At 37.5% G+C, this 17,830-nt stretch overlaps 1 protein-coding gene across 4 annotated transcripts in view; it reads right to left on the bottom strand.

Moving 5' to 3' along the window:
• The window catches only part of DLG5 (discs large MAGUK scaffold protein 5), a 97,102-nt gene that overhangs the window by 31,906 nt on the left and 47,366 nt on the right, over nucleotides 1-17,830 (bottom strand). For all 4 annotated transcript variants that reach the window (XM_058029045.1, XM_058029047.1, XM_058029046.1 and 1 more), the window contains exons 4-10: nucleotides 12,937-13,080; nucleotides 11,223-11,406; nucleotides 7,733-7,992; nucleotides 6,326-6,638; nucleotides 2,344-2,574; nucleotides 1,123-1,307; nucleotides 382-507 (exon numbers count right to left, since the gene is read on the bottom strand). In XM_058029045.1, the coding sequence (XP_057885028.1) occupies nucleotides 382-507; nucleotides 1,123-1,307; nucleotides 2,344-2,574; nucleotides 6,326-6,638; nucleotides 7,733-7,992; nucleotides 11,223-11,406; nucleotides 12,937-13,080 (1,443 nt within the window). The remainder of the gene's footprint in view (nucleotides 1-381; nucleotides 508-1,122; nucleotides 1,308-2,343; nucleotides 2,575-6,325; nucleotides 6,639-7,732; nucleotides 7,993-11,222; nucleotides 11,407-12,936; nucleotides 13,081-17,830) is intronic.

Below are 17,830 nucleotides of genomic sequence, written 5' to 3'. Positions count from 1 at the left end.
TTTACCCTCAGATGAGATTCATTAGTATGTAGGGCATGATAAATACCAATGGCAAAACATCTCCCATAAACCAGTGAGTAAACAGTTGAGAGGAACTAGGCTGCAGTTGATAAGACTTCAGTGAAAGGATACAAATATTGCTTAAGTGCATCTCCACAGCAGGAAGTTTACACTAGGAGTCTCATTAATAAGATAAAACAGATACTGTCCAGCATAGTAATTTCCATGATAACTAAAAATATAGGCATTGTTTCCACACACAATAACATGAATGCATGCTGCCTACAGCTGCAACAACATATGGCTCTCCTAAGAACACAGCTAACAAACCAAAGTTTTCATCACCAACTTTAATGCAGTTTGGTCATTTCTCTAACATACTTCAGTTCCTTCAGTTCACGAACAGCATCATTTTTCTGCTTTCTCATGTCATCCAGGTTGCGCAGAGCTTCAGCCAAGTCACTCACAGCTCGGTCTCTCTCCCTCCTTAAGTTGTCACACAAAGTTCTTCAAAAGAAAAAGGTTTCAATCTAGTTACTTAAAATCTTACTGAAGTAAATGGCTTTACCACATTGTATAGTTAATGTAAAATTACAAAGAGCAGTTTCAAAAGGTTTCTATCTGCAAAATAAAAAATGATAAGGAAGAAAAAATGACATATGCTAGGTGTTAATTCTTCATCCCTTTCAGAATCTTATTTCTATTTATCTTCTTTAAACTAGCAGAAAAAAACCTTATTTAAGTATTTTTCTTAGTTCCTTAGATATTTTTAGTAGCAAATTTGTTGGATACTTTTGATGCATGTCCCCACAGGCAAAGAATTACGTGCAGGACTAGAGCTACAACAGGATTATTAGTATAGCATGCCTAAAAGATTGCATGATTGGCTGGTCCTACACAGCAGTGCTGATAGACTGAAGGGTATTTACTCGAGACATTTTGGTTATGAAAGCACAGAAAATGACAAAGATCTTGTAAGGTGCCCTCAACATTTTTTAAAAAAATCACCATGTGACAGCTAATGCAGAGGAAGTGCTGGCAAAATGCAGCCATCCTAGAACTGCATCAGCTGTGCAGCCGGTGTTACAGAGATCACTCAGGTATCATCTAGCAGTTGTTTACCGTATGCTTTCCCTTTCTGCAACAATCTTATCCCGCTCTTGAAAGGCCCAATCCCTCCTACACTTGGCTACTTCTGCTTCCTGGACAGCTTCCTTTAGTTCTTGTGACATTGCCTCATATTGCTTCCGAAGCATTTCAATTTCTTTGTTTGCTCTTTCTATGTCTAGGGTAGCAGAATCTTGTATCTAGGAATTAAGAAACAGATAAGTATTTTAGGCACAATTTTTAGATACATATGCACAAACAGCTTTTGCTATCTTTATGTTGCTGGATGTATTAAATTCTTATGATTTAATGAAAAATATTAATTTATTTCAGCAACAACTTTGGGAGGGTTGAGAGGAAAGATAAAACCTGCTGAAATGCATTTCATCCAGCAGCACACAAATTGGTACAACTACATGAATAAGAATCCTCACTTGAAAATAACATCAGTGAATGTGTCATATTTCAGAGATGGCATTCTGTGCTTCAATCTTGATCTGCTTAGCAGGCAGGAGAAACCTTCAAGTATGCTTAGAAATCAAGATACACTACCATATGCAACTGCATATAGTATATATATATAGTATAGACAGACACCACATATTTCCCACATTAACACCTATTATTTACCCTGAAACAACAATCCCAATACTTGGGATCCATACAGGTCCCTTAATTCCAAAGCAATGAAACTGAAGAGCAATGGAATTGAAAGAAAGTTTTTCTTTAATGCTTCTTGTTTTAGATAAGAATTACTTTATTCTTAAGTTAACTTGTCCCTCCCAAAACTCCCTATTTTGAATAAGAGAGATGGTGACAACAGTACGACAAATACACAAAGAAAACTCCAAGCTTGCAGCACAATAACACAAGCCAACTACAACAGTACAGCCCATCAGAAGCTGTGGGCTTGCAAACAACTGCGTGTGGTTAATTTCAAGAATGTAAATGAAACTAATCAATCTAGACGTATTGACTTACAATTTGGTTAATATGTAAACTTTTTCTTTTCATATTTACAAACAATCTTAACACAAAGCACAACCACATTTTTTCCAAACAAGAATTTCTGTCAGTATGTCTTGAAGAACATACATGCACATGTTTGTATTTTAGAGCGACTTGAGAAAAAGAGGGAGGACTCCCAATGTGCCCAGACCTTTAATGTCTTGCAAGTTACTGACTTCACTAAGGTAAGAAAGAAAAAGGCATCATTAAAGGCATCACTTGCAATACCTGACGAGCTTGATAATATTCCCTCAGCAGATGGTCTCTCTGGATGATAGCTTCTGTTCTCTCTTTCCTGGCAACATCTCTTTCTTCCTTCACTGTCTCTATATCCTTGCAAGCTTGATCAAGTTCCTTCTGGGCCTCAGCTTTGTCCTTCACTTCATGACAGTATTTTTCCAGTAACTCATTCCTCTCACAAATCGCTCGATCTCTTTCCACTAGAGCAGAGTTTAGCTCCTAAAACAAGATCCATTGTTTGTAGTAGGTTAAGTTCAGAAGGAAATAGTTCATCTTTGCAACTGAATACATGTCATGACACCTTGAAAGCCTAAAGATTTACCACTAATGTTCTGAATAATGGGGGCAGATCACATTACATACAAGTAAGTACTAGCAAAGAATATTAAATGTGGTATTAAAAATATCACACCATCACATGAGCACAGTGCTTTGTCAGAAGTAAGCAAGATTCTGGGAGCACTGATAGCTTTGAGGAACCTAAATGAGAAAAGGTTATTAATCAGACGGACTTGGTGTTTTTTAAAAAAAATTGTTGTTAAATATATCAAAGGGTAAGAATACATCACAAATATTTTTAAAAAACTGCTTCAGTTTTACAGGACTGAAATAATGTAGACAATTTAGCTACGTAAGCATCTTACAGCTTCTCTATAAATTTTAAAGGAACCTTAAAGTTATATGCCATTAAGATAGCAATGTGCTACAGAAGGTTGAAGATAAAACTACAATATTCTATAAAGTGGAATGACAGCACATCTTAAGTGTGGAATTAAACTGCATTGTAATAAAACATATAAGGCAAATGTAGTAGTGTTCTAAAATACTATCTGCCCTTCTAGAATTATTTAAATTAGACATCCCATCAGAAGAATGGGTCATTGAAACAATCCGATTTCATGCCACTACATTTTCAAGATGGCTCAGGTCTCTAGAAGCATTCAGTCCATGTCTACAAAGCAGTCCTCCTACACATAGGCACTCCTAGCTGGAAACTACTCATGTTTTGATTGCTAAGAGCTCACCAGAGACAGCTGGCATCTCAAAAGCAAAAGAAAAAGTTGAAGTGCTTAAGGATAGAAAAACACTATGTCAAACTGATTTTAATTTTATTTTCTTCTACAGTTTGCAAAGAATAAAACTGAATATTTAAAGCGCAGTTGACAATTGCATTTTGCCATACTAAGAGAATTGTTTTTGAGATGTGCATCTAAGTAAGGCTAGTCAGACTTTTAACAATGACATGAAGAGAGACATTTCTGCTGTAGAGTGTAGATGAGCACTGAATTAATGACTCACTCTGTAGGTGAATCTCAATTACCATAACACCCAAGTGCTTTCAACACCAGTGAGACCTTCCTTGCTCAGTAATTCTGAAGAGAGAAAAATCCCTGAACTGTCTGTTGCTGCAGGCTAATTTTAGTACTGAAACCAGAATTTTGCACAGTTTAACTAGAGATTGGATAAAATTTGCATTCAAATGTGTGTATAAAACTTACACAATAATATTAAGTCTTTTTCCACAAGCAGTTGAGATAAAAGTCACCAAGGCTGAGGGAAAGTTCTCAGCAAGACCTTCACTAAACAAGAATTTACAGTCCTTTAAAGTGTTTGGAAAAAAAAAACACACTACCACAGTTTAATTCAGCATACTCAATATAAACCATCTGAATAGGAGCAGGCATTGCCTCTGGTGGTCAGTGATAAAATTTCACCTCTGTCTTTTTCCTAAGACATTTGCACAAAATTACAACTACACAGCACAGGGGAATGCACCACATTCGGCACTGACTAGAACAGCTTCTGTTTGATAACAGTAGAGCAGTTTGAGTTGAATGATTCTGAATTTGTGAATTATTTTTATATTTTAAGGAAGTTCTCACACCTGAATATAACATAAGGACAAACTATAACAGAATAGTTAAACTGAGGGGAAAACTGACTACCACTGAAATGAAACATAGCATTCTAAGTATTTGCCAGAGTAAAAAATTATGCTAAACAAAAAAACACCATTGGAGAAAAGAGAGGGGGAAATCTGTAACATCCAACCCCTGGCTTTGATTGGGTGAGTTCATTAGACCTTAATCCTAAATTGTCCATTAGTGGAAAATACTGAGATTTCTCCTATAATTTATAAATACCAAATTTGTACACTTTAGATGTCTATTAAACCAATAAGTTTGGGCATGTGTTACTAATAAAAGCTTACATGTCTAACTTGGAAATTAACTGTGTGATCTCAGCAGTAGCTGCTCAGATATAATGTTTAAAAAAAAAATTCAACCTCTTCTCCATTTCAGTTGCTTTACAATACCTCTAGGATACCAAAGATGCACTAGAAAATACAAGCTTCAGGGGAGAAACTACATTTAAAATTACCTAAATGAGTTCAGTGCTGTTTTAAACAATCAATGAGCACTACATTATAGAGCACTTAGAGGTGCCATGTATCACAGGCAAAGTGAAAGCCACTATGTTGCCTTTTCAAGGAGCCCAGAACAACTTTGCACAGAGAGGGCAATCCCACTTACAGGGGACACATTTCAGGATACTATTTCAAGTCAATTGATGCATTGATTGACACATTTTTTAATATATCAAATCTTTTCCTGGGAAGAGTCATGGCTACAAGAAAAACAGGAACAACAAGACAACTCAAGTATGGCTATTTTACACCTTTCAGAATATTACAGCAGCAGTTATTTCTGATTTCTGAAGGGCCACTTCTGGGAGTGAAGAAAAGTACGTGTCTCTGCCTTGCCAGCACCACACTCCCCAGTCCTAGGCTCTTGCTGGTTCTTGTTCAAACACCCATTTAAGTCAATACCCTTGCATTTAAAACTTTAATTCCATATCCCTTAAGGCACTTTGGCAAATTACTCATAGTGCCACAATGACAGATAAAACAAATTGGAACAGAACAACTAATTGTGGCTATTTCTGTGAATATTCCTAACCTACCCAGATCCCACTGAAATCAAGAGATGTTTTGATTGGCTTAAATGCTTTGATGAAAGTAGAAGAGGTATGAAACACACTAAAACCTCACTCACTGTAGAGCTGAATTACTGAGCTGACAAATATGCAGGGCTGGAAAATTTGACTTCTAAGCACCAGAATTTAGTCATACTTAGAAGCTCTGATGCCACATGTTCACTTATGTTCCTCAAAAAATAGTGTTATTTATTTAAAAGAAAGCTCCACCCTTAATTTTTTGTAAGAATATTTTGTTCAGATGTAATGCTATGAAAAGACTAAAATAAGATTTATAGGCAACGGAATACATTTGCTTGTATGTATTTCATGCTGAATTAAGTATTTGTAAACCAAATAGCAAAGTGAATGCATGTCAGCAGAAATGAAACTCAACAGCAAACTGTTCTGCAAATCATAACACCTTCATTCTGACATGGCTGTTAAACAAGCATTTCAAGAACATATTGGAAAGTTCCGGTTTTACACACTTTAAGGCATGCCTAAATTCTAAAGAAAAAAAGTCTTGAAAATATCCCCTTTAACTTAGAGGCAGTAGAAGGGCAAATGAGTAAGAACATGCATGTCAGCACAGGCTTTGCCTAAGCATTCAAGATTACTTGATCATGTATTGTTTTAAGTCACAGCAGAGAGTATCCAGCAGTTCCTGTAGAGGTTAAAGGTTTAAAATAATGGACATTCAGAGCTATATTATTATAGAAAGTATTACTTAAGAAGATTTAAAAGACTAACATAGCAAAGGAAAAGATTTATAATACGCAGGACAGAATAAAGTGTATAGGAAATTTCAGCAGGCAGGTACTCTGTTCAAACATGAAAATTGACAGTAAAAAGGTATTGTATAGGAAAACATCAGAACACAATTCCCTCTTTGCAGTGGATCCTGTTTTCCATTAATCAGTTATACATTCCTGGTTCCAGCATCAACAGCATACACCCATTTCCCTTCCCCACTAAGACAATAGCTTAGTACCTGTCTCAAAGCTTCCATCTCTTCACTGGCCACTCGCTTCTCAGAAGAAGTGTTCTTCAGCTTGGACTCAGCAAGCTCCAGTTCTGTTTGCAGCTTATCTACCTCTTTGATTACTTGATCCCTCTCACTCATGATGAGGCGGTACTCATTGAAAACTGAATCCCTCTCTTCCTTGTATTTTTCTGCATCCTTGGCTGCTTTCAGCTGCATTGTTTTGAACCTTGTCACCTCTGACTGTAATCTCTCCATCTCTCTCTGCAACTCTTTGTTCTGTGCTGTGGCATTGCTTAGTTCCTGCTGTACTGATTCAAACCTGAAAACAAGCAGAAACATCAGTAAGACACTTCTTACTCATTTTCATACATTAAGGATTTGGCTGAGTAACCACATGTATCCATGGATAAAACATAATGCCAGAGGATTTGTTAGAAAATGTATTCTCTATGCTGCAAAATAACCACTGCTTTAGGAATGTTAGCGAACCTTAAGGAATAGTACAGAACCTATTTAAGGACTGAACTGTAACAATTATAAGGAACCATTTACTAAAGTGGAGAAAACCATTTTTGGCTTTGGTCTGTGGGAGTTGTGTATCACCCCTAATAGTCAATGAAACCATTCCTAACACACCCATGGATGCTCTCTGCAGTCCTCACGCGTGCTGATGTCCTTCCCACCCCATATGGTTAACTGTGCAGGCTTGGCACCAAGGAGCAGAGTGGGGGTAAGTGTGCTATGAGTGTCTGTGCCCTTGTATTTTAACATGTGTGCTGCTCATAGCAGCACCTTCTCAGTGAAGCAAGACTCCCAAACACCTGCAGCCAGAGAACTCTGCTCCCCCCTAAAGCCCTGTCTCACAGTCCTCCACAGTCTGCAATTCTAACACCATGAAAAGTTAACTTAGGCTTGAGATGATCTTCATTTGTGAAACATCTGTAGAAATTATTGATTTGCTTTTAGTATTTAAATAAGGACATATATACACGGGCTTGCCATGAGTTAAAGAATTTGTTTAGAACAAAGCCTGAGGTTTAACAAAGTTCTGGTTATATTTGACTCATGTATCTACAACTAAAAATAAACATAGGTTGAAAAGTAGAGTATGCCCTCCTCACACAGGCTAAACAATGGTTAAAATTCCTCATAAAATTCCAAAACTGTAAATAGGAAACCCTTTTCGTAAGAAAATTTCTCCACCAATTCTCCAAATTAGCAACCGCATCACACATTCTAGAATCTTCCAGAAAATTTTATATAAATACACATGCTTACTTATCACAGCAAGATTACACACACTAGAAGAAAATTTTAGAAAAAATATTAGAAAGGTATTTATGATTCTAGCACAATGGAAGTAAGATGCTACATTAGCATTGATAAGTCAAAGGTATGAAAATTCAGTTATACCTCCTAAGAGAGGATGAATATTGCTGCTGGAAATGAATTGCTGTGTCCCTTTGCTTCATGAGCATGTCAATCTGTTTCTGCAGACGCCGGTTCTCCTCCTCAGCCTGCTCCAGGCGGCTCAGGTCCGTGTTGTGGCTCGCGATCTTCTCGTTGTACCGTTTCCTCAGGGCGTCGTAGTCCTTCTTCACGCCCTCCAGCTTGTCCATGGCCGTGTCGTAAAGTTTATTCAGTATCTCTGATGATCCATTTTGCTTCATAACCTTAAAAAAATGCCAGGAATCAATAACCTTTACTGCTAATCAGTTCAAGAAATTTGATTTAGAATGTATACATAAGAAACAGAATTAGAACAAAAATATATAGACCAATTTCAGTAACCTTTTATTTTTTAATGACTAAGGAAATACTGAACTTCTTTCAAGTGCCACTGTTATTCTAAGCATTATTACATCTGCTTTCTGTTGAGTTAAACATCTGCTTTATCACAAGAGCACAAGTGTATGAAAACCTCTCTTATGGCAATTGTTATGAACACCTATTAAAACCAAGTTGTTTTTGAAGAACTTGTAGTTTTAACAAGAGGCAATCACTACTTGATCACCAAGATGACAGTGGCAATTCAGGAGATGCCCACGAGGTGGCATTCATGATAGGTTGCCTGTACTCTCTGACTTAATTAAATAATTAAAAGCATAATGAAAATAAGATCTACCCAAAATATGTTATACACTCGGGCATGTTATTTTAATATTCATACAATATTTCATCTGAGAACTTCCCACAGAGGTCTGGGTTTCAAAAAGCATACATAAAAGATGAACAGGAAGAGAAAAATCCATTTAAACATGAATAAAGCCTGACCTGAATCTTAGTTTTAAATTAATTTACATCAACGTAGGAATCTTGCTGTAAACTGCAACACTGATGATACATGACCAGCAGCAACATAAAGTCCTAATGAGTGTCAGCAAATCTAGTTCTTGTTCATTCTCAAAAGGCAAAAAATATGCCTGAAATAAAGCAGTAAGCTTTTTTGTTGTTGTTCTATGCTTCTTTTTTCTGGTTTTGTCTTTTAAATTGAAATCTGGCCCTGATGGAGCAGTGCGAAGAAACAGGAATACTCTATATAGAGAGGTGCCAAGAATTATATAATACTGACAATTAGCCTACAGAGGTATCCCTAACTATCTGAAAATAAAATAGGATTGAAGAACTAGAAGGAAGACAGAAGAAAACACGAGCACTGTAAAAATTTGAAACCCAACATGCAGCAGCTATGCTGCACAAATGGGCTCCTCATCTTTTGTAACTTATATTTGAGTAAGGACCAGTTCCTGAACACGGAGGAACCTGGATGCCTGCAGACCAGAAGGGAAGGGGAGAGCAAGAGCCTGCCCACTCTTCACTGCCCAGAGGTGAAGGCTAACAACTGTCACTGCTAATAAACCACTTGGCTACACAGGCAAGATAACAGAACAAAAGTTCTGCAGCCTGACACTGGTCTCCTTTAACTAGCCAGGATATATAAAAGTGGCCCTGGAACAAGACTGCACTTGGGCTATTTCCACACATATCAAAATCCTCAATGGATTCAGCAGCACAACCCACACAGAGCTGGACACATGATTAGCCAGCACGCTTCAGTGAACCACTTCAGATAAGCTGAACACGTGGTAAACTGTAGGCACATGTAAAACGCAAATACATAGACTTAAACCCAAGAAAGCCATTTTCCTCAAGACTACTTCCCAAATGAGTTTAAGAACAGCTTTGGCAACAAATTATTTAGCAATTCAAATAAACCACTTTTCACTGTCCAAAGCATATATAGAATGTCTTTATGTTGAAAACACACTAAATAATTAAAGAAGACTTAATACACAAGAAATTTGAAGGAATTCAGCATAAACTTGCTAACACAGACCTACCAAAGGAAGATGGAGGCACCAGTGCAATAAACATCTCCCATTCAAAATCCCAGTGAAAGAAAGTAAATAGTCCCAGCTGGCCCAAGGAACACAGCCATGGCAACATGAAACTCCATATGTGAGCAGCAGAAACTTAAGCTGGTCAGCTGCTACACAGCAAATCCATGACAATCCCACACAAAGAGTAATTTGATCAAAAGCTTGTGCTCTCTGAGGCCACCAAGATGCATTTTGTTATGGCCTGACAATGAAACAACACGTCAGAGGGATCAACAGAGAGTTAGACTAATTCATATGAGAAATTACAGGGACAAGATAAGACTTTGGCACCCCTTCAAGACACCATGAATCACTCTGACAAGCTGAGAAATGGAGTTAGACGATTTTCCCACTAAGAGTCACATACATAATTTTCTTTAAAGGTTTAATCATGATGTTGACATAAGACTGGATTTCTTTAAATCAACCCTGACAATGATACATCAGCCTCCTTCTGTGCTTCCAGATAATTCCAAACTTCAGGACAGAATGGCAAAGAAGAACAGCCTTCTCTCAGAGGTTTTGCATCCTTGCTTTGCAGACTGGGAAACTGAGGCACAGACTAATTATGCTATTTGCCCAGGACGACACAGTAAATAATTTCTTCTATCTTCTGAACCAATCCACTAAACAGTTTCACACCAGAACTCACAAGCCAGTGTTAGAAAAATGGATAAAAAGGAAGAACCTATCTTCACTCCTCCTTGCACATCTTCAAGCACCTCCTAAAGTACCATTCAGCACATCCAGCTTGCTTTGACCTTTGCCCCTCCTGCCCTAGCAAATAATTATTTTGGCTTGCATAGATTTTGCCTCTGAAGCGTAATGTTTGACTTGCAAGTTTGCCCTGTGATTCAGCCTACACACAGCGAACCCAGATACTCTGTTTAACGATTCCACATGCTACTGTAACAATTCTAACTAAATGAACAGACTTTTTCCTAGGTAACAGTGGACCTGATACAACCAGTTGCTCCTTAGCATTACTGTTTTTTAAATTTCTAGAATATGTGAACAACACTGACCTGGAAACAGCGTGTGATACAAATATCTGAAATGTCCAACTCTTCCAGTCCTGAAAATTTTGTCTCTTTTTGTTTCAAGTTCAAAAACATGAATCAACTTTTTGTGATTCTTCCCAAAAAATCAACAACAAACATTGCATGCAAGTTTAAAGTAAACCCTGTTCCCATAAAAATACCTTAGGAAAACAGTAATCTTTTTAATCACTTTGCAACTTCCAGTTAGGTTTCTGATGCCTTTCTACCCATAAAAAAAAAAAATCATGCAAATACCATCTTCATGTACATTTTTTCATCTCTGCATTTAAATACACTTTTTTTGTCCAGTTAAACAAAGAAAATGAATTAGTAATCACAATGTCATTATCTCCCCAATACTGTACAAGGCACGGAGGCTGTTTGGGACCCATTAAGACACTCTAAAGGCAGCAATGCTGCACAACCCCATTTCTCTGTGGCAGGAAGAAGCTAGGATCTCTTCCAGCACAGGCCGTGGCTCACCTGCTGCTGCTGGCTGCGCAGGTCTGTTATCTCCTTCTGATCCTCATTGTGCAGCCTCTTCATCTCCTCACAGGACTGCTGCAGGTGGTTGTGCTCCCTCACCAGCTGCGTGTTCTTCCTCTTCAGGGTGTCCATGTCCTCCTTCAGCTGGGACTGGTCGCTCAGCAGCCGGCTGTGCAGCGTGCTGTCAGGGCACACAAAAAACACCCTGAGAGGCCAGCTTGCAAGGACAAAGTCCTGGAGGAATTCATTTCAAGCATGAGTTTCCTACTAAGAAAGCAGGTCAAACTAACTCAGTTCTGCATATTTGTGTATTCCAAGCACCAGGGGAAAAAAAGAAAAAAAAAACAACCAAAACCAGAAACCAACAGGGGCTTAAGTGTGAAAACACACAGACATACACAGCACCCTTAAACCTCATCAGAAGAGATGATGGATTTATGCCACCTGTCAATGCCATTTCATAGCCATTAAAAGCAGGCAGACAAACACAAATGTCATAATATGATGATTCTTGAGATAATAGCCATTATCCCACCAATCATTTCCACTTTGTCTTGAGCTCCTCAGCTGAACAGCAGCTAAACAAAGCACAGATGAAAATGACAAAAATCTCCTTGTGTGCTACTGTTTCAAAAACATAAAAACCATTAAGTTATCAAAAAAACTCCACAACCAAGAAAACCATAGTGTGTGTGTTTCAACTACACTCAAGATAAAAATTTCCTCCAAAGTTCATTATGGCAGCTATAATTATTGAAATAAATACACTCTCACTTAAATAGCTGAGAGCCACATGAGGAGGCTATCATCCAGATTAAAATTCAAGCTGCAAGCCTAAAATTATACTAAAGCAATGCTGAAAAACAGCAGATAAGTCAACTGAATCTATTTTACTACTACAGATCAAAACTTAAGTTTTGAATACTGACAAGTATTTCTATTGTTGAAACAGAATGATTCCACTTAAACTCTCATACTTGCTGGTAAATATTTAAATATGTATTTATATATAAAAATTTGTGTTCTAAGATATATTGCATTTCTTTCTCATGAAATGAAGTACTAATGCTCCCTGCATAGAATGACCAAAGCATTAAAAAATTTTCCTTAAAATTAGAACACCCTGCTAAAAAGAAAAGCATTTTCACAAATTATATTCCCAATTATATTCCCACATTCAAGCAAATGTCATCTTTGCATGCAGATTACTAATCTGCTGTCATTCAGATTGCAGTGCAAATGATAAAGTCTTTAGAAGGCAAACATTTTTTTAAAAAGAACACAAAGGTTTAACAACTACTGCAGGAGAAAAGAACAGCTGAATTAAACCTGTGTTATAACTTACACAGATTGTCACAAGAACTACCACGATGTATTAAAAGAGAGTAAGAAATTCCATACTCTTGGATTATATTCTGCTCTCTAGCTTGACAGTAAAACTGTTAGATTGCAACTTCAAATCAGTAATCACGCTTCCTTTTTTGATCCCATGAACACACTGGAGATCCTATCTCAAACTCCTAAAAGTAAAACAGGCAGGCCATACTTGATCATTTCAAACAGGCCAGAAATGTTTTATCTTATAGATTTTATCTATCTTGCAATTTAAGTGGAAAAACAGGATTAAAAAAATTGATTACCACATTCTAATACTGTTTGATAGGGCACAGACTGGTAAACTCTTACCTTGAACAGCTTTACTAATACTTACTGATAAAAATCTGCCTCTTTTGCTGCTTCTTCACACCTTTTCAGTGTCTTGGTATGCTGATTCTGCAGAGACTGTAGGTCTGACATGGCCTTCATACACTGAATCTTCAGCCTTTCATAATCATGATTTGGTTTTGGACTAGGCCTACCATAGAAAAAGAATATGGGATCAAACAGCAGGTACTAAAATGAATGGAAAGCTTGGGAAATTATTATCCAATAAAAGTGTTACCACACAACTGTAGACACTTAGGTTATAATATGCATTAATTTAAATACTGACCTTAAATAAAAACCCTTTAAGATGCTGCTACTAATAAAAAGTCACTGAGTTGAACTTACATTAATTTTATATTGCAATGTAACATCCCATAATGGGATGATTCTGTCTAATTATCACTAACATGGCCAAAAATACTGAACCTGCATGTTCCTCTCTTCTGAGCAGCAACACCAGCACAGAACATGACAAGAACGAGCTCATCATGGCACACTTGGCTTTCCTGGGCCACCAAATTCAAGTGGCAGTGACAAAGCCCAGACCTGCAGTGAGGGCAGGGCTGGAAGAGGCTGCCAAAGTCAGCTGGGTGTGAATGGAGGCCTGGGCTAAACAAATCTTCTCAAAGGCAGCATCTAGAGGACCTTGTCTTTAACTCCCTAGGAAGGACAGTTAGACTTGAGACAAAGACTTCCAATGGAATATCAAACACAGACATCTGTGCTGGCAGAGTTTGACCAAGTCATTGTGCTGAATTACACACCTGTTTGTGTGCTACCATATTATTTTAAGCTATGATAAATAATGGGAAAACATGTCAGTGTCTACCACACATTTCTATAAGATAATTACTTGAACAAAATTTAGGTTATTAGTAATCTCCAACACAATATAATCTCTGACAAGCATTTTTCAAAATAAATGCCGAAATATATCAAAATAAATTTTTTAACTCAAATTTCTTTTGGATGATTGGGAGAGCAATTTTCTAAAACAATCTACATGGTCAAGCAATTGACAGCACAGATTATGTCTAGAATGTACAGTATTTGTACATGATACCTTTTCTGTAGATTAGAATTAATTAGATTTGTATATATGCTAGAAACTAAATTAGCAGGATTATATCTTCTTGCTTTGTAGCACTAGGCTTCTAAGAGACTGAATTGAATTGCTCCTCCTCTGTACAGTCACAGGATTTTTCAAACCATTGAATTTTCTAGTTTCAAAATGAAGCTTCTGACATCTGTCCCTGTATCATCTCCTGAGTCTCTTATAACCCCACAGGCAATGAGAAAAAAAACCAAGCAAACCATCAAAAGAGGAAACTAATGCCTCCAAAAGAAAACAATTGCTTTCTAATTCAACTCTGCTTTTTCTCATATCAGATTTGCTCCATTGCTGCACAGATCACTCTTCCTCCCTCAAACCTCAGACTCCTCCAAATGGCTTCTCTGTAAGCATAGCCTGAAAAGTAATCAGAATTTTCTTTGCCTCATACAAAAACCAGCAACATGGATTCTGGAACTGAAATGCAGCTGGCAATTGAATCAAAATGAAAATGGTTTTGCACTACTGAAGTGGTAACAGTTGTTAGAAAAATAATAATAATAAAAAACTAAAACCTAAAAAAAGAAATGCCAGCCACATCTGGTTCACAGATTTTCTGGGAGTGTGTGTATGATATAAGGTACTTTTTGGCAACTCAGCTGCATATGGGTTCCTGAATACTGAGGCCTTCGAATGTAATTCCTCCTTTTCTCCTTTCTCTAGAGAAGTGCTTCTGGGGAGAAAAAAAACAAAAACTCCCTCCTTGATTAAAAACTTGACCAACAATTAAAATCCAAAATCACATAAATCAAATGTTCAAGTCTTGCCTACAGGGGTGTCTTTTATGGTATTTTTAAATTCATTCTTGATGGGTATCAAAAACTGTATCTTACACATACAGTATTACACTTATCACTGCAACTAGTGAAGGGTTATTCTTTTAAAATACAGATGTAGTTAGCATAAGTTAATCTTGATTTGAAATGTTTACACCCTTGACAGAATCATTAAAACCCAAGTTATTGATTTAAATTAGACCTCAGGGTGAAATTATTGAAAGTAGATACCATCTGTCCACCACAGTCTTAAATGACAGCATTAACTGGAGTACAGTTTTACTCTCAGCTGTGACATCAAGCTTACTGCAACCTCTTAACTGTTGATGTTCATATTAAACTATTAGGCCAGTCTGAAAGCTATGGTGAAACTTGTTCTACAAGTCTAACATCCATCATGTGTGTTTTATATGTTGTTGAAGTAACACTAACACTATTTAAAAAAAAAACCAACCAAACAAAAATCCACAACCAAAACCAACCAACCAACACCCAAACCAACATTAAAAACCCAACAAACCACCTATGAACATATGCAGACCATGAAGGTAACTACACAAGTTAGCCAACCTACACAGCGAGGAAAGACCAACAATGCCACCAACAACATTCTGCATTCTACCTCACATACAAGAAATAAAAACCACATGGATATCCTAGGCCATATGTTCCACACTGCTGTTCTAAGGCTTTATGTCTCAGCAAGAAAAACGAGAATAAGAGAAGAAGGAATATTGGTGAGAAGTCAAAAATCAAAACTGTTGCAAGACAACACTCAATTCAACTGCATGTAGTGGCTGACTCTTGTTTAAGCAAGACCACCAGAGTTTTATGCTAAAATGCCCCAGAAAATACTAAAAGCTACAATTTCAATAAAGGAGAAGTATCAGTTACTACTTTGGAAGTACTTGTTCAAACATTAGCAAAACTTAAAATGCTAGTGTCAAAGGCCCAAAATCCTTCATGCTATAGTGGAATTACCCTGGCTGTAAAACAAGGCCACAGCCAGACTGACATTTACATATAACTGATGCTCACATAAAAGCTAATGCCAACCACAGGTCCAATTTTGTGGGCACTCCTACCTAACACCTTCTAAGGAGTTATCATTTACTAATGTAACTGCAACAATTATTACAGATAACACAAAAAACAGTCTCTTATGAAACACAATTTTCAGGGCATTTATTCGTGTTGTGGTTCTCTTCTACTGTTACTATTATGTGAGTAATAACAGCAGGTTTAAGTCTATAAAGTGCAATTTGAGCATGGTAAATTACTTGGTCAACCCTTCACCTAATCTCCAGCACACATGCACACACACAGTCACTGTCAATCCACAGGCACAGCGTGAGCAATCCTACTCCTGGCCAGCAGGATGGCACATGCTGATCTGATTCAGCACATCACAATCCACTGCTGTGGCACCTCTGCCACTGCTCTAGACTTAGTCAACATTTGCTTTGGAAAACAGCTCTCTGTTTTGCAACCTCCTCAGCCAGCACAGTCCAGACCCAAATGTGCTGTGAGCTATTGTGAGGCATCCAAGGTGACGTGCCAAGGTCTGCCTCTGCACCACCTGTGTTTGGTACAGCCATAGTTACAGCAGCACACACAGCCAGGAAAATAAAGCCAGGGTAGTAAAAGTCACCACCCACATCATCATCTCTCAGCTTTCACACTTCAGTATTAACATTTTACCAAGTCTGAGCTTGGACTCCTGGAGGGATGAAGATTAACTTTATAAGAGGAAAGAATTCAAATAGTAAAACAAATACCAGTAAGATTTCAAAAAACAGAGATGTGTATGCAGTTGGGAGCAGTAGTTGCTTTTACACTGAAGAAAAAGTAAGTCAATAAAAATCTTCATTCATTTCCCACTCTTGAAATGTTTGATTGTTTGGAAGCCAGCATTCTCCATCTAACACATACTCTGTCCAGGGACTGCCCAAATGCAAGGTTTACTTTGATGGGCTGTTCTGGAAGCTGTAAACGTTCATGTTTTATACAATATACAAATCCTATACTGAAAGTAAAGGATTGATTTGAGAAAGGAAAACTAGGGCAGGCTAGAGGACAGCTCATCAGAACTTTATTAATAGCATTCTGGATTATGCAGAAGATTATTGTGAGCTATAAAATCCTCTATGCCTAAGCTCCAGTAACTTCAAAGAAGAAATCCTTCTATTTAACTAACTGGAAGCTGAGCAGAAGATGTTGACATTTGACAATCTTTTCCTTTGCCATCCCCACAATGCTTTGAGATGGCTACAAAGAAGATGATGCTCTTAAAGGAGCCCTCAGAACTCAAGGAGGGAGGAAGGGGGCATTAAGATATGAAGCTATCGAGTTTATAAAACCTCCAGATTCTCTCTATGCCAGTTCACTGGTTGAAATCTTAACCTTCTCATACAGACAAAAAATCTAATTAACCACCTGACCGCATACAGACACAGCTGATTAAGTAACAAGCAGCAACAACATTAAGGTACAGAAAAGTTACACAGCATGGCAACACCTCCCAGAAAATTTGTTCTCTGCTCTTATTTCAGATTCAGTGATACACAATTTTTTTCCAAGGTTCTATACATATACAGGCAAGAAGTTCTCAGTGTACCCAGACACATTTAAACATTAGCAGATCCTTAACCATTCAAAATAAAATAATTATATTGCCTATCCAAAAAAACCTTTCTTCATAATTAATTCATACTTGGACTACTGTCTTCCTCATAACGTCAGGCCCCAAATTAGAATGAGCTTGACAAGCCTGCTGGCTGTTAAATGACTTAACAAGCATGTTCAATCGAGGAGAATTCCTTATTCTCAACATATTTCTGCTACAAGTTCCCCAACATATGTATACCAGAAAGCTGATCTAAAAAATACTTACTCCACTCAGCAGAAATCCAAACCTCTCTCTTTGCAGGAGCATAGGAATAGCTGAGATTTTTTTTCCTCTCCTCATTTCTGTTCTCCAGCCAAGTATTCTGAGTTATTACCCTTTCTTC

Source organism: Melospiza georgiana, chromosome 8 (assembly GCF_028018845.1).
Source record: "Melospiza georgiana isolate bMelGeo1 chromosome 8, bMelGeo1.pri, whole genome shotgun sequence".
In the NCBI taxonomy this organism is placed as follows: domain Eukaryota; kingdom Metazoa; phylum Chordata; class Aves; order Passeriformes; family Passerellidae; genus Melospiza; species Melospiza georgiana.
This window is presented reverse-complemented; position numbering and strand designations above follow the sequence as displayed.